This window comes from Typopeltis vanoorti, chromosome 24, assembly GCF_054136105.1.
Source record: "Typopeltis vanoorti isolate ZY-2024b chromosome 24, IOZ_Tvanoo_1.0, whole genome shotgun sequence".
NCBI lineage: Eukaryota > Metazoa > Arthropoda > Arachnida > Uropygi > Thelyphonidae > Typopeltis > Typopeltis vanoorti.
In genome coordinates, this window is record NC_143572.1 from 44,887,850 (window position 1) to 44,908,869 (window position 21,020).

Below are 21,020 nucleotides of genomic sequence, written 5' to 3' on the forward strand. Positions count from 1 at the left end.
AGATGACACAAAGCTAACAATGATATCGTAGACATCTGGGTAAAAGAGAAAAACACAAAACCGCTACCATCTCTTGGTCCCTAATATTATATATTATTTGTGCGAAATAGAGCAAGTTATTATTATCATACAGTTATAATACAGGAGCCTATGTAGTTAAGTGGGAGTGGTGTTTGCACTCCTCAGTGCTAAATCACCCAACGATAGACTTAAGTTCAATTCTAGTCACTGACTAGAGGAACTTCTAAGACTTTTATAGATTGGTTCCCGAGTCAATTGATCTCTGACATGGGCAAGCAGACTTTTCCCCCTGGACGCTCAAGTTTTCCTGTAAAACTCAGGAAAATCGGCTGTAGAACCCACACTATTTTCAGACATTAAAAATATTGTTAGAGTCAGAGACCATGAGATGGCAGCACTTGTTGAGCAGTCTTTTCACTGCAGGCTGCTTAAATTAGTGATAGCCTTGGGCCGGCTATCTCTGATTGGCTACCAGTGGAGACTGAACTGCCCACTCAGTCTCCAAAGGTTAGATAGGGCTAAAATTGCCTCTCTTACTCCCTATATAGGAATAAAAGGCATTAGCTGATATTTTTATTTATTTATTTATTTTTTTTTACAGGTATCTCTTAGGAGTCAGAAGACTGATAGTGGGAGATCCATTTATTACACACTAGCATTCATTCACACAATACCTATCATATTTCTCCTTAAACTCATTCACTGATGAAGCACCCATAACCACCTCTGGCAACCCATTTCAGCTATTCACCACCTTCCAAGAAAAAAAATCTAATCCTAACATCCTTGCTCACCACACTTTTATACAACTTCCACTGGTGATCCTTTGTTCTCTCCCTTCTTGTCATGTACTGAAAAAATTCTTCCATGTCAATCCTATAAAATCCTTTAATAATGTAAATGCTATCATGTCTCGTCTTTTTCATCTATCGGCTAATTTCTGAAGCCTACAGACTGTCAATCTATTCTCATAGGGAGCATTCCCTATGAGAATAGGGAATTCTCATAGGGAATTGTGACAGGTCACAAAGATTGTGACCAGTCTTTGTCACTTGCCTCTGGATCCTCTTCACAACTTCATCACCACAGAATCCTGGAATTCAGATGTGGCCTTATTAAAGCTTTATATCGAGGAACAATAACATCTCTATCTGTGCTTTTTAGTGTGCTCTTCAAAAACCACATAATCTGATGTTCTGTTTTGGTTACCTTCACAACATGCCCTCTAGACTTCAACTTCCTGCCCACAATCACACCCAAGTCTCTGGCCTGATTTCCTGCAGTTCAGTTTCATGAATATAATACACAGCTTTTGATCTCTTCCCAAAGTGCATTACTTTACACTTGGCGATATTAAACTGGCAGCCACTTATCTTTGCCCATACTGCTAGTTTAATTAAGTATTCCTGCAGGATTTTTGCATCACCTTCATTTACCATTACTCTTCCCAGTTTAGCATTGTCAACAAATAACTGAATATTTCCTGTCAAATCATTTCCTGTATCAGTGATATACAAATTAAACAACAGAGGACCAAGTACCGAGCCCTGCGGTACACCACTGGTCACTTGCCTTCTCCTGGACTCAACTCCTCCATAAACCACTCTTTGATATCTGTCTATCAGCCACCCTCTAATCCAAATCACCAGATTTATATCCATCCCGATTTACTCCAAGTTATGCAAAGCGTTCTATCTGGAATATTGTCAAATACTTTTGCAAAGTCTAGTGATATTGCTGAGTAGCCATTTCCCTTATTCAACTTCATTGTCACTTGATTATAAAAAAGTAAGCAAATAACTTCACAAGTTCTACAGTTCATGTAAAAATGTAAAAAACTAAAATGTGTTTCCAACTTCATGCCTACCAAAAATTTGTTTCCCTAAAAACTTAATGAATTCTCTTGTTTAAAGGAAATGATTTTTTCACAACAAAACATATTTCTGTATATGTTGACAGAGAATTAACATTTTGATTATCATAAAAATGTATAGGAAATTTACCTTTAATGGATAGTCTTCATCTTTTTTTGTGTTTTGAAGCATATCACAACTCATTCCATGATGGTAAATGACACTGCATCTAAAATAAATAAATAAATAAACCAAATCCTTCTGAATGTTCACGAGAAGATATTAATATGATTATTATACTTTAGATCTCATGCAATAACTTAAAATCCAGAATAACTTGACAAATGGAAAATTTTGAAAACGATACTTGTGTTCTGCTGCAAAACACACTGATAACTTCAATTTGGAATCATTGGTATAGCTTGTCAGGAAATTGGAGTTTTTCTTTCTGTGCAGAGTGAAAATCTGACAGAGATGCATATGGTTCCCTAAACTGCACAGTGTTAAACAGTATGGTTGAGTGTGTATGCCAAGATAGAAGGAGGTTATGATATTCAAGCAATGTTATCTACAACAGTCCCAAGCTTGTACTGAGATCTCTGATTAACACAACAAATGGATGAGAATGTTCAGAATATATTATACATTTTTTCCCATCATGGACAGAAGATACTTGTCTATGTAAGGATTCTTCCCTAACAGGGGTTTTATTTTAGTAGCATATAATAAAGAAAACTGCTGATCAAGCAAGAGTGATAGCTCATTTGCTTCAACATAAAAGCTAGGGGTGAGATGTGTGAAACACCAGTTGCAATCATGCATTTAGGCTTAAGTACTACTGGTTGAATTCATAATTTATGGGACATTAAAAGGTTTGTGATATGCATTATACAAGGGGAAAGGGGCTGTAAAGTTCTGATAAACACCTAGAACAAAAATGATATTAAAGCAACTGATAAAACCACTTTTTTCTCAGAGGATTGCAAACGATTCAATATCAGAATTGGAGGTATCAGACTTAGTTCTTTGCTTTATATAGTTCCTAAACACATCCAGTGCAACTTTCTAGGATTCTCTATCTAAATTGAATAACAGCTGTAACAAATTTGGCATAAAAATCAACAATAAAGACTAAAAAACTATAAAAATAGGCAGGAACATAGAAAACTTCAGCTACATTCTGAATGGAGATCCTACAGAACAAGTAAAACATTTTAGCTATTTAAGTACAGTTTTTATTGAAATTTATTATTTTCCTGACCTCCAATGGAGTCACAAGATTCATCATGAGAGGTCAACAAAGTCTATCATACTACCCTTGAAATTCATCCACAATCTGAACATTAACTACCCTCTCAGGCAAAAAACTTACATCTTATCCTTTTACTTACCACTTCCTTTTGCAACTTCCAGGGATGGCCCCTTGTCTTTGCTCCTTTCCCCTCGTTCTACCATATGACAAATTTCCTCAGTGTTAATATGATAATACCTCTTCAACAGCTTAAATGTCTTGATCATATCCCCCCCCCACTTTGTCTTCTATCCACCAAACTCTAGAGTCCACATGCCCTCAGTCTATCCTTATAATCAATGTTGTAGAGTCCTGATATCATTTTTGTTATCTGTCTCTGCACCTTCCTCAAGTTACTTCATCTGCTTAAAATTCTGGTGATCAAAGTTGCAATTCTCTTTGAAATCTTCACAATTACTGCAATATATCCAAGGAACTTCTTCATAATCACTCTCAGATCTCTTGCTTCCTGCACTTCTTCCAGTATAATTCCACCAACTGAATATGAAACATCTCATTTGGAGGAAAATCGTTGATAGGAGATTAATAATATTGTAAATTTAATCATATAGTGCTGTCATAATACCCTGAACATTCCTTGATGGTACATATCAGGAAATTAATGATGATGAAAAATGAGTGTCAGTGATTAGAAATCAGGAATGAATCAAGGTGAGTGTGGTGTGAAAGATGGCAGAACAAATATGAAGAAGGGGATATGAATGATGAGGAATGGAATAATATTGATAACAAAATTAAAGACAAGAAATTATATTCTTGGTTTAGTCTTTATCCAAGTGTAAGCAAACAAAGTTTGCACTTGATTGATTGCGCTTATAATGCTATGCATTATGGGAAGGGTCACTACCCAGAAGTGATACCAAGGTTGAAGTAATGCAAAGTCATATTTCCATATATGAGTAGCCTAATGGTGTCACACCTTATTAAAACACTCTGGATTAGAGATAGATGTTGGAACTTTTTTTCACTTAGTTATACTATAAATTAAAGAAGCCAAGAAATATTCTTGGTTTAATCCTTTATCCAAGTGTAAGCAAATAAAGTTGGTGCCTGAAGTAATTTCAGGACTGGGCAACTCGTATATAGAAGCTAATGACTTCATATCACATGTCAGGTCCTGAAATTACTTCAGGCGCAAACTTTGTTTGCTTACACATGGATAAAGGATTAAACCAAGAATATAATTTCTTGGCTTCTTTAATTTATAGTATAACCAAGTGAAAAAACTTCCAACATCTATCTCTAATCCAGAGTACTTTAATAAGGTGCGACACCTCTTGGCTACTCATACATGGAAATATGAGTTCTGCCTTGGTATCATTTCTGGTATCACTTGGTATTTACTTCAACCTTAGTATTACTTCTGGGTCTGGCTCCCACTGATGAGAACTCAATAAAGGTCAAAACCGGTCTGGGTAGTGACCCTTCCCATAATGCATAGCATTATATTTGTATGTTAGGATATGTGCTTTGCATTATGGAATACTAAGGGAAGTGATATGAAGTCACTAGCTTCTATATACAAGTTGCCCAATCCTGAAATTACTTCAGGAGCAAACTTTGTTTGCTTACACATCGATAAAAGATTAAATGAAGAATATAATTTCATGGCCTCTTTAATTTATAGTATAATCAAATGAAAAAACATCTAAATAATAACAAAAGAAGCATTTTGCTTGAGTGGAGTCTTATACAAGGCAAAATGTGAGCTTGAGAGACTGAAGAAATGTTTGGAAAGTAGTGCTGTTGAGAAAAGAAAGAAGTGTTTCAGGTGGGAGACAGGAGAGCATGAAAGTGTGTGAGAGGAAGTGAAAAGAAGTGCTTTAATTGCAAATTCCAGAATCCAAGATGCACTTGAGAGAATGTGATGAAATCATGTCTTTCCTAAAGCAAAGATTAGAGAGGTCCATGAGTGCATTTCAATAGAACCTAGAGGGGTTCTATTGGAATGCAAAGAAAGTGAAAGAACTGATAGTTTTTAGCAAGCATGAATGATTTGCCATAATATTACAGAATGACCTGAAAAGAAAGGCTATGATAACATGGCCCTTCTTCTCAACATAGCTGTGGAGGAATTCCATACTGTTCACAGAGTGGATGAAAAGACATATGTGAATGACAAGAATTGCATCTAAATGGAGATGGGTGGAGGAAGCATTGATTAGAGAAAAGAAGAAAATGGCACATATAAGCAGAGAAACTAGAGGCTAATTGGGTAACATTATGGATAACCATCCTTCATTGGAATGAGTGTGAGAATGAGAAAAAAAATGCTGAATGGAATTTCTTCAGTTTCAAAACTGAATGGGCAATCATTAAAAGCTCCATGAATGTCCATGAATACAAGAGAATATTGCAATGTATGTATACTAATTCCAGAAGTATTAGGAATATGAATGAAGAGTTTGGGCATTGTTTAATTCAACTTCGCAAAACATTTATAGGCAGCAAGACTTGGCTGGCAAAGAAAGAATGTAAGGGGAGAGATAGGAAATGTACAGGGATAGAATATAAAGAAAATTGCATTTCCATAGCAGATACAGAAAACAGAATGGGGGAAAGGTACTGTTGATGAATTACAGCCCAGAAGAGTAAAAGTTTGGGAAGAGGGTAGGGTCATGGGAGGCAGCCCATCTGAAGCTTTGTGTGAGATAGAAGCCAGTAAAACAAAATATATAGTTGGTTCCAGATATAGGCCAAGTGGTTCAAAGGAAAATGTTTATTAAGTCAGCTTAATAAATTCAGGGCAATTAATTATTATGGGAGACTTCAACAATAGGGACATAACTTGGAAGGAAATGGAATTTATACAGTTACTGACAGATGAAATAAAACAAACAAAGAAAATAAGAAAAGTTTAATAAGGAAGTTGGAAATCTTGCAAGAAAGAAAAATCTTCAGAACTTTTATCAGACAAGGTAATTCCCAACTTGTCAGATTACAGACTTTTGGACAATGAAATCAGTATTCTAAGCAAAGAATTTAATTTTGCTATTACTCTAGTAAAAATTCCAATAAATAAATAAATAAATTCAGCTAATGCCTTTTATTCCCTTACAGGGAGTAGGCGAGGCCTTTATACATTATCTAGCTTTTGGAGACCGAGTGGGCAGTTCAATCTCCACCGGTAGCCAATCAGAGACAACTGGCCCGTGTCTATCACTAATTATAGCAGCCACCGATGAAGAGGCTGGTAAACAAGTGCTGCCATCTCTTGGTACCTAACCCTAACAAGATATGTTGCTGTCTGAAATAATGTGGGTACTACAGTCGATTTTCTTGAGTTAACAGGAGGAAAAACCTGCTTGCCTGTGCCAGAGATTGACTAACTCAGGAACTGGTCGAAGAAAGACTTAGAAAAAGTTACTCCATTGGTGACTAGACTTGAACCTAAGTCTAACTTTGAGCGACCAAGTGCAAAAGATGCAAGTGCCACTTCCACTGAGCTACACAGGCCCTTAAAAAATTCGAACGTGCGCAGATAATGGCAAACATCAAATTCACCACCCAAACAAATGCTGGCAGTTGAAGCAGATGTGATTAGGCTAAAAACCCTCTATCTTACTTAAAAATGCAAGCCCTTCAAAGAAGCAACACCTCTAATGAAGAAAAAGTAGCTCTGAAAAATTTAAAACTAAACCAAAAAAAAAAAGTAATTGTGAAAGCAGATAACAACAATGCTTCAGAGATTACAAACGCAGATGACTACAATAATAAATTCAAAGAATTATTATCTGATACACCAACTTATTTGTCTATAAAGAACCTTACAGCATCAATTAAAAACAAAACCGTAAATCATAACTGGTAATTAGCTTACGGAATTAACAACGCATATGAAGGATATTGATTAAAGGCAACTTTAAAGAATAACTTCTATATTTCGGCAACGTCACGTTGCCATCTTCAGGAACATAAAAATATGGTATGTGTATGCAGGCACTAACAAAAGCAAATGAGGAAGAAGGCAAGAAACTAATATTGTTCCTAAAGTCTTAATGGTGCCCTCTGGCGGGCTAATTTTGCTGTCTTGGCCATTGGACTGAAGTTCTCATAATGTAAGTCTCCCAAATTTGGGGTAGTTTCATGCACCCAAATTTGTTGAGGTTTGGAACGTTTTTTAGAGCTGCTGATGATTCCTTGAATAATCTTTCGCACTTGAACTTGCTGCGGTGTATTATTTTAGTTTTCTTCCAACGAATTCTATGGCGGGTATCTAAGGCATAGTCTGCCAGTCCAGAGTGGCTGTACTGGTGAAACCAGATGTAGTCTGTGTTCTGAAATCCTGATATTTGCTGTCCTGCCTGTTTGGCCAAAGTAGGACAATTCGTTGGAAGAAAACTAAAATAATACACCGCAGCAAGTTCAAGTACGAAAGATTATTCAAGGAATCATCAGCAGCTCTAAAAAACATTCCAAACCTCAACAAATTTGGGTGCATGAAACTACCCCAAATTTGGGAGACTTGCATTATGAAAACTTCAGCCCAATGGCCAAGACAACAAAATTAGCCTGCTAGAGGGCACCATTAGGACTTCAGGAACAATATTAGTTTCTTGCCTTCTTCCTCATTTGCTTTTGTTAGTGCCTGCGTGCACATACAATATTTTTATGTTACTGGAGATGGCAACGTGACGTTGCCGAAATATAGAAGTTATTCATTCAAGTTGCCTTTAATTAATATCCTTCATATGCATTGTTAATTCCGTAAGCTAATTACCAGTTATGTATGACCAACGTATAAGCCTTGCTACTAGAATTACGATCATCCATGGAGATTCCATCGCACGAAAGGCCCATCAATACGGCAAAATGAAGTTGAAGATATCGAGTCAACTAAATCGTCTGACGTTCCTAAAACGCTGCCAGGATAACAAGGTAATCCCTAATTGTGTTAAATTGAAGCACCGTTTTACTTCACAGAAAGCTCTGCGTATTTATAATCACTAGCTTCGCCCTATTAAGAAAACAAATTACCGCAACACGTGTTCTCCTTGCCAACGAAAACAAAACTTTATGGGCGCTAGAGGAAGAGCTTTCAGATACGCTCGGCCATGATCTTTGGACGATTCTTTACGACGTCTCATGCACTTCAGCAAGAAAAGTATTCGAAAAAATACGTAGTCGGCCTTTGAAAAAATACGAAAACCTGATAAAGAATTCTACTTCCTTACCACAGCACCACTCAACACTGTACTACTCAATCTCTTGTCCGTAGTTTTAAAGCCTGAAGCACTCACCGCACTTTCACCCTAGCTCCTAAAAGAATACCTGCCGAGGAAATCATGATCCAAATAGAACGTGGGATTCATGACCTTCCTAACCATATCGCCAACGTCAGACTGGATGTAGCCGGTGTTCTCACCAAAGCAAAACCTCCAAAAACCAACTTATCCAAAGACAAATATGCAGCCCTACTAGAAATGAAGAAAAACAAAAAAAATAGTAATCACCAAAGCGGATAAGGGAAATGCCACTGTGGTGCTCAATCAAAAGGACTACAAAGGTAAGCTTAATGCTTTAGTACTAGACTGTACTACTTACCTCCCTATTTTGAATATAATCCTACCAGCTCTCAGATTAGAACTCCCCACAGACTCCTTAAGAAAGTCACTTCTTGGCCTGTGGAAGTCACTAACAAACTAAAACCTTATAACTCTAGACCCCCCTCCCAGATTATATGGACTCCCAAAAATACATAAACAAAATGTGCCATTACGTCCCATAGTGGATGGCATTAATTCCCCAGATATAAATTAGCCAAACATTTAGCCAAAACGCTCACACACTATACTGGCAACACACCGTCACACACAAAAAACTCAGCCCACTTTAAAGCCAGTATAGAAAAGCTCTCACTCCAACACACTGACATAATGGTCAGTTTTCACGTCTCCTCCCTATTCACTAATGTCCCACTCAAAGAACTAAACTCATCCAAGCCAAGTTTCCTCCTGATATCTCAGCCCTATTTCAGTTCACAATGAACTCAGGCTATTTCGTTTGGCAAGGAAAATTCTACAAACAGATAGAGGGGACATTCATGGGTTCACCACTTTCCCCACCCTTGGCCAATTTCTTTATGGAGACCTTTGAAGAGAAAGCCTTAAACTCTTCCCCACAAAAACCCACTATTTGGCTTCGATACGTGGATGATGTGTTTGCTATTTAGCCACATGGCTCAGATACACTCCACTCCTTCCTAACACACTTAAACAACCAACACCCCAGAGTCCAGTTCACCTTAGAAAAGAGGAAAACAATAGCCTCCCCTTCCTGAGTGATTAAAGCTAGACACTTTAATCACTCGCCAGCTTGATGGATCTTTGGTTTTCTCTGTTTACAGAAAACCTACCCGTACTGGCAGATACATTCACCAGCAATCACCCCCCCCTCCTCCACAACAATATGGGGTTATAAAAACACTATATAACAGGGCAAAATTAATCTGCTCAGATGACAAGGCCCTAACCACTGAACTAAACCACATGCTCAACACTTTCTTAGCCAATGGCTATAACCCCCCAAAAATACTAAAACCAGTAAACCACAACCCCCTCCACAATAAAGATTACACCAAATCTATCACCATCCCCTACACCCAGGGCACCTCTGAGAAAATAACCAATATCCTCAAAAAATATGACCTTACTTCTTGTTACAGACCATATAAAAAGTTGGCATCCCTTATCCGCTCTACCAAAGACCAACCACTTCCCCTTGACCTACCTGGTGTATACCAGGTCCCTTGCAGCTGCAAACTGTCCTACTTTGGCCAAACAGGCAGGACAGCAAATATCAGGATTTCAGATCACAAAGACTACATCCGGTTTCACCAGCACAGCCACTCTGGGCTGGCAGACAATGCCTTAGATACCCACCACAGAATTCATTGGAAGAAAACAATAATAATACACCGCAGCAAGTTCAAGTACGAAAGATTATTCAAGGAATCATCAGCAGCTCTAAAAAACGTTCCAAACCTCAACAAATTTGGGTGCATGAAACTATCCCAAATTTGGGAGACTTACATTATGAGAACTTCAGCCCAACGGCCAAGACAACAAAATTAGCCTGCCAGAGGGCACCATTAGGACTTTAGGAACAATATTAGTTTCTTGCCTCCTTCCTCATTTGCTTTTGTTAGTGCCTGCGTGCACATACCATATTTTTATGTTCCTGAAGATGGCAATTCATTAAAGTTGCCTTTAATTAATATCCTTCTTATGCGTTGTTAATTCCATAAGCTAATTACCAGTTATGTATGACCTATGTTAAGCTAATTAACAGTTATGTATGTATAGTCTTCAATTAAAGGAGATCAATCACTCAGTGAGCTTCAATATATTGTTGGAGCTTAAATTCTACATCCCATCTTTGTTTCCCAAATTTTAAAACTTGACATTTTGCAACATTGAACTGACATTCCCACTGTCCCGTGCCCATTCACTCAATCTATTCAAGTTTTCTGGTGAGGCCGTAATGAAAAGGTTTTGATTACACCACATCTCTTTATCTGGATTTTGGGGACAAATGAAGAAATTATGAAAAAGTACATGGCATCTAAGAAGAGCTAATATCAGGCATGTGGAATGTTTCCTAGGAAAACAGATTGAGAAAATGTTATTTGCAGCATTTTGAGAGGGAGAAATAATACAACAGAAACAAATCAGTTGTTGAGAAGGAACTTATATGGACAATGATGTGATTCTCCAATGGTCACAAGGGAATGGAAAAAGATTAATTTCCAATGGAATAAAATTGATTTCATTAATTTCAATTTCAGTGAAGTTTGGATAATTTCCTTACAATGAAATATTATGAAGACTAACAATAATTCGCAAATAAACAAATACAAAATAAAATTTTTAAATTGCTAATGAAAAAATTTACCTCAGGCAAATTTCATTATCACAGGCAACACAATAAACCTTTGATGATGACTGTGTTGATCGATGCAGCATTGAGCAATCAGGTGTTGGACAATAACAAAAGTCTGTGTTCTGTAAAACATACTGTTTTACTGATGCTTCATACAGCTCTTTAACCAAAGAAGAATTACCCATCAAAATTTTCCTAATATCTTCTAATACAAAGGGCTGACCACATCCCTAAACAAATAAATGAATAAAAGCTAAGGTATATATATCTTTAGTCAGATTAAGTACAAAATGAATAGCACATAATTTTTCACTTATACTTTGCAACTGAAGGCATAGAACTAAAATAAAAAATAAAAAAAATCAGCTAATGCCGTTTTGTTCCCATATAGGCAGTGGGCAAGGCAGTTTTTTAGTCCTATCTAACTTTCGGAGGCTGAGTGGGCAGTTCAATCTCCACTGGTAGCCAATCAGAGATAGCTGGCCCAAGGCCATCACTAATTAATTGGCATACAACGAAGGAGGCAGCTAGTAAGTGCCACCATCTGGTGGTCCCTAACACAATATTTTTAATATCTGAAAATAGTGTGGATTTGACGGCTGATTTTCTTGAGTTTACGGGACGAAAAATCCGCTAGCCCGTGCCAGAGATCGAATAACTCTGGAACCAGTTGAGAAAAGGCTTAAAAAAAGTTCCTCTAGTCGGCGACTAGATTCGAATGCCTTTCGTCGTGCGGTCAATTGCTGTGGAGTGCAATCGCCACTTCTACTGAGCTACACAGGCTCTGGCATAGAATTCAAGATGATATTAACTAGTTACATTGAAATAATACCAAAATAAAATATGTGAAAATACTATCAAAAATGGAGGCCACATTCCATGTACAGATAATTTAAAATCATGTCAATCATATCAGTGCTTGACAGTTATGCCCTTACAAAAACATATTACTAATATGCCATTAGTTGTGCATCAGTAAATGCTAGCTATACTTATTATTATTACGAGACACCTCCAGGGAGTCCACAGACTCATCGAGGGAGGGCACCTACTCTACGTCTGTCTCTCTCTACCATTCAATCCACCAACTAGAACTAACTGCAATTACACCAATGCTATCTACCGTCCACACCACTAGTATTTCCACACACAAACTAAGTATTTTCTGATAAATGACAGCAATAGTGAAAATTTATTGGCATCGATTGCCTCAGTATCCAATAATGCACAATACATCCGATTGCAATACTGCTATACTGTTGAATGTATATAAATAGTCAAAAACCTCTATATCCAAATAGTATAGCTGTAAAAATTGCTTCATATGCAAATTTTTCTTTGCTTATGCTGGGGTAAAGGATTAAAACAAGAATATGTGGTGCCAGGGCTGCATTTACCATTAGGTGCATGAGGCGAAAGATGGGGGCCCTCATTTTAAAACCTTACTCCTCACAAAGAACAATAAAAAAACAGCGTATAGTTGCAAAATAAAATACTTATTTTTTTTTAAATATTAAATTCATAATATAATAACAAGAGCCTGTGTAGTTCAGTAGAAGTGGCGTTTGCACTCTATGGCACTTGACCGCACAAAGAAAGGATTTGGTGGTTCAAATCTAGTCGTCGACTAGAGGAAATTTTTCTAAGCCTTTTTTTGACCGGTTCCCGAGTTAGTCGATCTTTGGCACAGGCTAGAGGGTTTTTTCTCCCAGAAACTTGGGTTTTTCGTCCCGTAAACTCAAGAAAATCGACCACCATACCAATGAATCAGTGATAGCCTTGGGCCAGCTATCTCTCTGATTGGCTACCAGTGGAGATTGAACTGCCCATTCAGTCTCCAAAAAGTTAGATGGGGTAAACGGCCCCACCTACTCCCTATACAGGAACAAATAGGCATTAGCTGATTTTTTATTTATTTTTTGATTAATATAATAACTAGAGGCCACTGAAAAATTTGTGAGGCTTCCTGCTTCCATTTAAAATACATTGTTCTTTCCTTAGAATATAAAACTAATAGGAACTCTGTATTCCATAAAATTCATGTATGCAAGCGTACCATTTCTTTGCTGGACATATATACACGTCTAGCAAACCTGGATAATATTCTGTCCACCTGCTGAAAGAACATTGATAAGAAGTGTAGTTTGACTGTCATGTCCATTAGAAGGTGCCATAATCATTCACGCTGAAAAGAACACTTAACTACATTACCTGGCATACATAATAGCTACATTCTGTGGCCTACAGCAAGAAACGCAGTTACTTGCCATTTGCTCGGTAACCAAAATCTAAGTTATATTAGACTATATGACTATACCTATGAGTTATATTCATTTTGCTACTTGTTTTTATCGTATAATTATAGCTTTAATGCCAGCATAAAATAAGAAATCCTTTCATACTTTCTTCACTTCATATTGTATCACTTTGGAAGATCAATGTCACTATCAATTTTTTCCTAATTATTTTAATTGCCAATACATTTTAAAATTCCCCAAGAACTCGACTGAAGATAATTATTTTTGTCAAACAATTATTTTATAAATTCCTGAAAATCCGAATCTAAAACTGAATACAGCCTCCATCTGTTCCAAATTGAATCATATCATATAATGCATAATTTTTATAACGTAATCTGTAGGTTTTTGCATTTCAACTTTCTTGGTTTCCACCCTAATCACTCACTACAAATCAAAATAAATGGCAGTTATGAAGTCAACTGTTATGTACATATTTTCAGCTAATTTCGATATTATGCGGCAGTTTTGCAGTAGCGATATTTTCGCTACAGTTTATCTTTTGAAAGATGTGTAGGCGTATACGTCAAAATGAAATTTTATTTCCAAAATTTTCATAACAGAATTAATTCGCCTTTAATGGCTAACTCTCCCTCCCAAAATTATCACCACACACACACACAAATACTGCTAGATAACATGTGCGCACTTTCTGTTTGAATTCGTTATTTTTCCAAAGTAATTGTACTGTTGCAGTTTTAAGCAAAAGACAAAAGGTGTAGAATCTATGATAAAATACCATTGGATATAAATTAAATAGACTCACAATCGGAAACCCCGAGTAATGCAGTTTAACACCATTTGTTGTTCATAAAAATAAATAAATAAACAAATAACTCGTTCCTAAAATTGAAATGTGCGACCCATATAATCTTATTTTGCAAGGAAAGGAAACAACTTGTCATATTTATTTCGATAAATGTTATTTAAAAAATATAAATATTTGACATAATACTGTCAAAGCAAACAAACATTTTGATTATTTATTTTCGCACATGTGAAATTCGTTTTTATTTGGGAAGAGAGACACTAAGTAAATTGCGCAGCAAAAAAGGGTCAATCCAAGAAATATAGTGCACATAACTACAAAAATCCGTTAACGCCATGGGGGGGGGAGGGTAATTGCATTTTAACAGAGAATGCTGATGAAGTTTCATCAGCATTCTGCCTTTTTATTAGGTCAAAGAAATTTTGAGAACAGATATATTCAACATAACTAAGCCAGTTTTGTTGTAAAAAGTGTCGCATTTGAAGAAATATTAGCAGCATAATAATAATAAAATAGCAAAATTCATAATGCTTCAGAATAACTTGATAATTTTGATAATACCAAAGCAAGATGAGACACATCTGTAGAAATCTATTATTATTAGAGTCCTTTTAATTATGAACTCCATAAAGATATACTTAATAAATTTGTATTTTTATGTTTTTAAATAAACTAGTTTAATTTTGTCACAGATAGTTTTCGCTGGACTTTTAGACTTTTGTTATTATCACTATTGTAAAAACTCAATTGTAGCTTAAATATTCCAAAGCACATTACATCGATTTTTTACTTAGGTCAAGTCCCATAAGAATGTTGTAAAAAATAACTTTGTTTGTCTCTATATATTTTGTATTAGATGTTTTCATAAATAGCCCTTTGGAAATTAACTATATATACTTCTTTAATAAGAATATGTTAAGAGTGTTAAAAACAAAGGCAATATTTTTCGCCGGAGCTGTATGTAATAGATCTACATGGCAGCATTAGAAAGGTTGTTTATTAAATTTTGTGTGTATGAGAAAGGCTTACAAGCTCTGCACATGAACACCTCCGAAGTCGGTCAGAAAGGTTCAAACAACTTTCTGATGGTTGGCAGCTTACAATCAAAAGAAGGCACAGAAGAGAACAAAAAGTGGGCCGAACTTGAAACTTAAGATGAAAGAATCATGCTGAATTCTTCGGGGATTACAAACTTCGTGCGAGGTCTCAGAGAAGGCATATTAAAGTGGACAGAGACGAGCATAAAGGGTTTCCCGGATCCAGAAGTCACTAGAGAGAGAGAGTGCTTCCTGTTTCCAGACGTTTCTAGAGAGGAGCTTTCCAGTTCCAGTCTTAAGAGAAGGCTTCGAGTTGCTGAAAGGAGATGTTCCCATTGCTGAAGAAAAGCTTCCAGACCAGAGAGGAATCCCGGTTGACAGTTGGCAGCAATTCGAGTTACTGGAGGCGGCAGTCGTCCAGGCATTTTTGGTGAGCCCAAGCAGAGGAGAAAAGGCAAGACAAATTACCGAAGCACCTTCGCTCAGAAGTTTTTCTTTTCGCCTTGGGAGAATAACTTTTTGCCGGAGCTGTATATGAGTACCACAGGGCGCAGTTCACAGTCCGCTATTTTCCCAATGAGATATTTCTGAAGCCAGATTTCTTGAAGGAAGCTCAAGATCTCAGATAAGAGAATTGCCTTAGAACTTTTTGTGTAAGACCTTTGACTGAATGTGCGATACAGAGCTTTTGTAAGTTATATACCTTTGTACTATTCCTCTTATGTGTTTTAGTTGGACAATTAAGATTTAGATTAACAGTAACAAGAAGTGTCATTAAGAGAATCTATTGGCATATTTGAAGTTGATATGCAGTTTTCAAAAGTAACTTAATAGAGAGTTAGCTAACCTCTTTTCAAGTATACTAGAAGTTTAATAAGTGGAAATTGTAAACAGAGTAAATAAGTTTTTGCATTAAAGAAAGTTTTTTTGATCATTTTGAAACACATTCCAGAGACAACAGAGATCTTTTGTGTGCTACTGCTATTTGTATTAATTAGTTAGGTAAGAGCAGTTTCTATATCACATAAATAGAGTATTTGAATTTCAAGTTTATTATTATTTATAAATTAAATCGATTTTTCAGTTCATTTTTTGTGCATCAAGATTCTAGTCATTTTAGGGTAAAATGTTGAGTAAAAAAGTGGATGTTAGCGAGCATAGCAAGTTATCGTTACTATTTATTGCCTCTACATTTTAACTAAAGCTGGAATTATTATGCTTATTACTGCAACTTAAAAAAATCAAAGCTGGAGTTGAATAAATCTTGTAATAAATAAATGTTGAAATTCCATAAAATATGATGATTTTTGCTATAATGTTTATTACTGTAAATTCAAAATTTTTATTTTTATTTTATTTTATTTTATTTTTAAAAAAAGAAAACTTTTAACCTTATACTAAATTATTACCATACCTTTTTTTTCAGTATTCAAAATTTTTGTAGCAACTATGATGCTTGTCAATGAAGCTTGTCAAACAAAATCAATGTTCTCAAAATCGATAATCAACACTGCAATTGAAATCTTTCACAGAAAGATTTTCATTACATCTTTCTTTAAATTAATTATGATTCAATTACATGGAATATTTAAAAGTGTAAATAATATATATATTTAGAATTACATTAAAAGATTTTAAACTATTTAGAAAATTTAATATTAAATATAAAGTATCGTAGAAGTTGCATAATTATTTATAATCCATCGATATAGATTAGTCATTTATTTATATAAAATTACTTACAAGGTTTCTAATTTAATATTACCAAGTTTTTTTAATATTAATATTTATTGTATGCATGTGAAATTCGTTTATATTTTTGGGAAGAGACAATAAATAAATCATTCACCAAAAAAGGGTCAAATATCATAGAACAGTGAGGAAATTCCAAAAAACGGTAATTAAACTGATAGTTTAGTTACCGTTATTTGGCTAGTACTTGTAAAGCAGTATACTGTATACAAGTAGTTGTCGCAGTCAATAAGAATATATTATTCAATTAATTATTATTCTTATTTTACTGTTACTCGTTTATTTTAACAAAATCAAGATACTACTGTTTCTACAATTCAGGATACTACAATTACGTTAAGCTTTTAACGTAATTGTTTATTTTATTTATGTGTTTATTTTGGATTTAATAAATATTTATTTCGCTTTTGATAGATTAATACACATAATGATGCCAAGAAATGAATCCGGAGCTAGTAAAAGAAAACGACTTAGAGAAAATGAAAACAGCTAAATAGTCAAAAGAGGGCAATTTTGTCTTTCTTGCGTTCTGAAAAATGAAGAATTTTGTAGAACTGAAGTTGTACTTCACAGTTCTCGGAATGAAAACGAAACATTGGTATCATTATCAGGAGGAGATAAAAGTGAAAATGAAGAACATCAAAATGATGTGGAAAACATAGAAGGAGAGAAAGAAGTAAATGAAACAAATCAAGAGGATTCTGAAGAAAATCTTCAATCAGAGTCTGTACTTACCAGCAAGCAAGCTATCTCTTATCCAACCGATATAGCAGTGTGGCCACTTACTATTAACGAACGGTTTATCGATCACATTTTAATAAATATGCCCCAAAATGTTGGTAAAATCGAAAATTTAAAAAAAGAATACACAAAATGCACTAGAATATATATGTCGGAAATGTAAATATATCACATTTTTACTGTAAAAAGGCAAATGGAACAAAGGAGAAACGAGAGCAGTTAATTTTTTCAGAAACCAGCAAAGCAATTTACTGCTTTGTTTGTAAATTGTTTTCTAAGTGAAATAATAGTTAATGAAGGGTTTTAAACTGGGGAAATATAACACAAACCTTATGTGATCACGAGCATTCTACTGAGCATATACGAGCGATGCGCACATATCGCAAAAGAAAATCAAGTTCTGTAAATAGTCGAATTGATCAAACAAATACAATCTGAAGAAAATTATTGGAGAGAGGTTTTAAAAAGAATAATAGCTACCGTTAAGTTACTGAGTAAACTAGGGCTAGCATTTAGAGGAAATAAAAATGATATTTTTTCTGATTCTTGCGGAAATTATTTGTTGTGTTTAAATTATTTAAGTGAATTTGATGATTTTTTTAAAATATCACATGAAAATGTATGCCAACTGTGGTTCTGCTAGATCAAATTATTTTTCTTACCATACTTGTGATGAATTCATAGCGTTAATAGCTAAAAAAACAAGAGAAATGTTAATATCAGAAATTAAAGGAAGCTGCTTATTTTGCAATATTACTCGATCCAACGCCAGACATTGCCCATAATGACCAACTAGCTATAATATTTAGGTATGTATGTCTCTAAGGTATCTATACAGGTTTACAAGCTAGGCTGAAAAAACATATTCCCTCTGCACATTATATACTATGCTCTAGTCATTCCTTAAATATAATTGGCAACTATGCCGCGGAATCTTGTCCAAAAGCAGTGCAATATTTTTGTTTTATTCAAAATATATATAATTACTTTTCATCTTCAACAAGAAGATGGGGTATACTCCTTAAACATTTAGAAAAAAAAATCTTTAACAGTTAAAAGACTAAGTGAAATGAGGTGGTCTGCAAGAGCTGATGATATATTGGCTTTGAAACATGGATATAAAGAAATTAAAGACTCATTACTTGAACTATCCATTTCTCCTCATGAAAAACCTATTTCTAAATTAGAGAGTTCATCATTTGCTGAACATTCTGACAAACCAGAAACAGCAATTTTAACAGTTATGTGGGACAAAATTTTACAACGAATAAATGCTGCTAGTAAATCTCTACAAGATCTCGATATGGATTTGTTTTTAGCTAATAATTTGTTACTCTCTTTAGTTGGTTTTATTTTAGATATAAGAAATAGTTTTGCTGCTGTAAATGAAGAAGCGAATTTATTAACAGATGAGACAAAATTTAAAGATGAAAAAGGAGAGTTAAAAAACGAAAAAAAATGAGTGACGAAGTTTCACAATCTAACAATGAGATTATATTACATGGGAACGAAAATTTCGCTGTGAGCACTTTTAGTGTCATTTGTGATAAGCTAATTTTGGAAATTAATGAAAGAACAAAAATCTATTTCAACATATTAGATATGTTTGACATTTTTTTGAAGGAAGATATAGATCAAGACAAGTACAAGACTAGTACCGATAAAATTTTACAAACTTATGGGACTGATATTGATCCAAAAAAATTTACTGATGAAGTTAAGCAATTTTTAATAATGATAAAGGAAGAAAATTGTTCAATTAAAAATATGTACAAATTTATAAACGATAGGTTAAGGTCTACTTTTCTAAACGTAGAAACAATTTAAAAAACATTTTGACGATGCCTATTTCAAATGCAAGTGCTGAATGCTCATTATCAGTGTTGAAACGAATAAAAACTTATTTAAGAAGCAACTTGCACCAAAATAAAACAATTAACCTGTCGTTATTATGCATTGAATCAGATATAATGGACTCGATCAATTATGACATTACAGATATATCTGCTAAAACCAAAGCCAGAAAAAAAAAAATTTTAGTTATTAATTTTATTTAAATTTGAACTGATTTATTTTTATACTTTTTTAAAATGCAAATTTATGTATACCAATGTTGTATTGTGTTATTAAAATGAGTTATTATGGAAATGTTGACTTTTATTTTCAATAAACTAAAAAAATGCTTATTTTTGAGGGCCTCATAATGATGTTGCACCTCGGGCCTCCAAAAGTATAAATGCGGCCCTGTGTGGTGCTAGTGAATGTAGCAGAAGATTTGAGCTGTGCTAAAAAAAAAGTGTTTCTAATCAGTGTATAGCATGGCTTTTGACACAAATTGAGCTGCATTTTTTTCCAGTTTGGATACAAGTATCCTTCAGTGATGTTGAAAATTTTTGTTGTTTATATTGTGTTTTGCTACTTGTTTGTTGTACTGCTTTAGCTTCTGAAGATGGCGTCCACCAGCAGCACGTACATCAAAGAACGTACATCAGCAGCAGCACGGAACGCTTCTGTATGAAAGTCTGGCTCTGCCTTGGATTTTTCACAGTGGATGCGTTGCGAAAACTGCTATATGTATGCATCGAAAAATGTGAAAGATCTGTGGACTGTTCAGTAAACAACAAGAAGAAGGAAAGTGTTAATGTACGTGAAAAGTGTCTGGATAGATTAGAGTGATTAGAAATGGAAGCAAACATTGGGACCATAGTAGAAGAGCTTCAGCAGGAGTTAGTGGAAATGAAACATCTGGAAGAGGATATTAACCAACTAAAGGAGAGATTGGTTAATGATAAAAAGGAGGAAGTTAATATTAAGAAAGAATCAAAGGATAGTTGTATATCAGTGTATGGGGACTCGATCATTAGAGGTTTGATTACTAATAAAGTGCACAAAACATGCTTTCCTGGTGGAACAATGAAGCAAATAACTGATGTGTTGCAGAAAAGAAAATACTGGGCATCAAAATGGTAGTTGTGGACACAAATGACTTAGTTGGAAAGAAAAAGAATGTTGATAGAAACTTGAAGAAGTTGTTGCAGAAGACAAAGAAGAATAGTGTTGTTAGGAAAGTTGTAGGTATGTTGCCCAGATATGATAACAGTGAATTTAAGAAGGAGAGCAGAGATAATGAATAGTAAGATGGCTGAGTTGTGTGAGGCAAAGGGGGTTCAATTTGTAAATCTGTGGAGTGAATTTGAAAGGAAGTTGGAATGGTATAAATCTGATAGATTACATTTGAATAGGTTTGGTGATGGGCATTTAGAAAATGCTACTGTTTTCTGAGAAGGCACAGAGTCAAGAAGTTAATGTAGCAAATGATCAGAGTATACCTGTGACACAGGATAGCATAAATCAACA

At 35.0% G+C, this 21,020-nt stretch overlaps 1 protein-coding gene across 1 annotated transcript in view; it reads right to left on the reverse strand.

The window, feature by feature from the left end:
• Positions 1-21,020, reverse strand: part of LOC150093144 (uncharacterized) — a 127,546-nt gene that overhangs the window by 12,206 nt on the left and 94,320 nt on the right. The window contains exons 4-5 of the mRNA XM_090413293.1: positions 11,080-11,297; positions 2,025-2,103 (exon numbers count right to left, since the gene is read on the reverse strand). Of these exons, the coding sequence (XP_090269419.1) occupies positions 2,025-2,103; positions 11,080-11,297 (297 nt within the window). The remainder of the gene's footprint in view (positions 1-2,024; positions 2,104-11,079; positions 11,298-21,020) is intronic.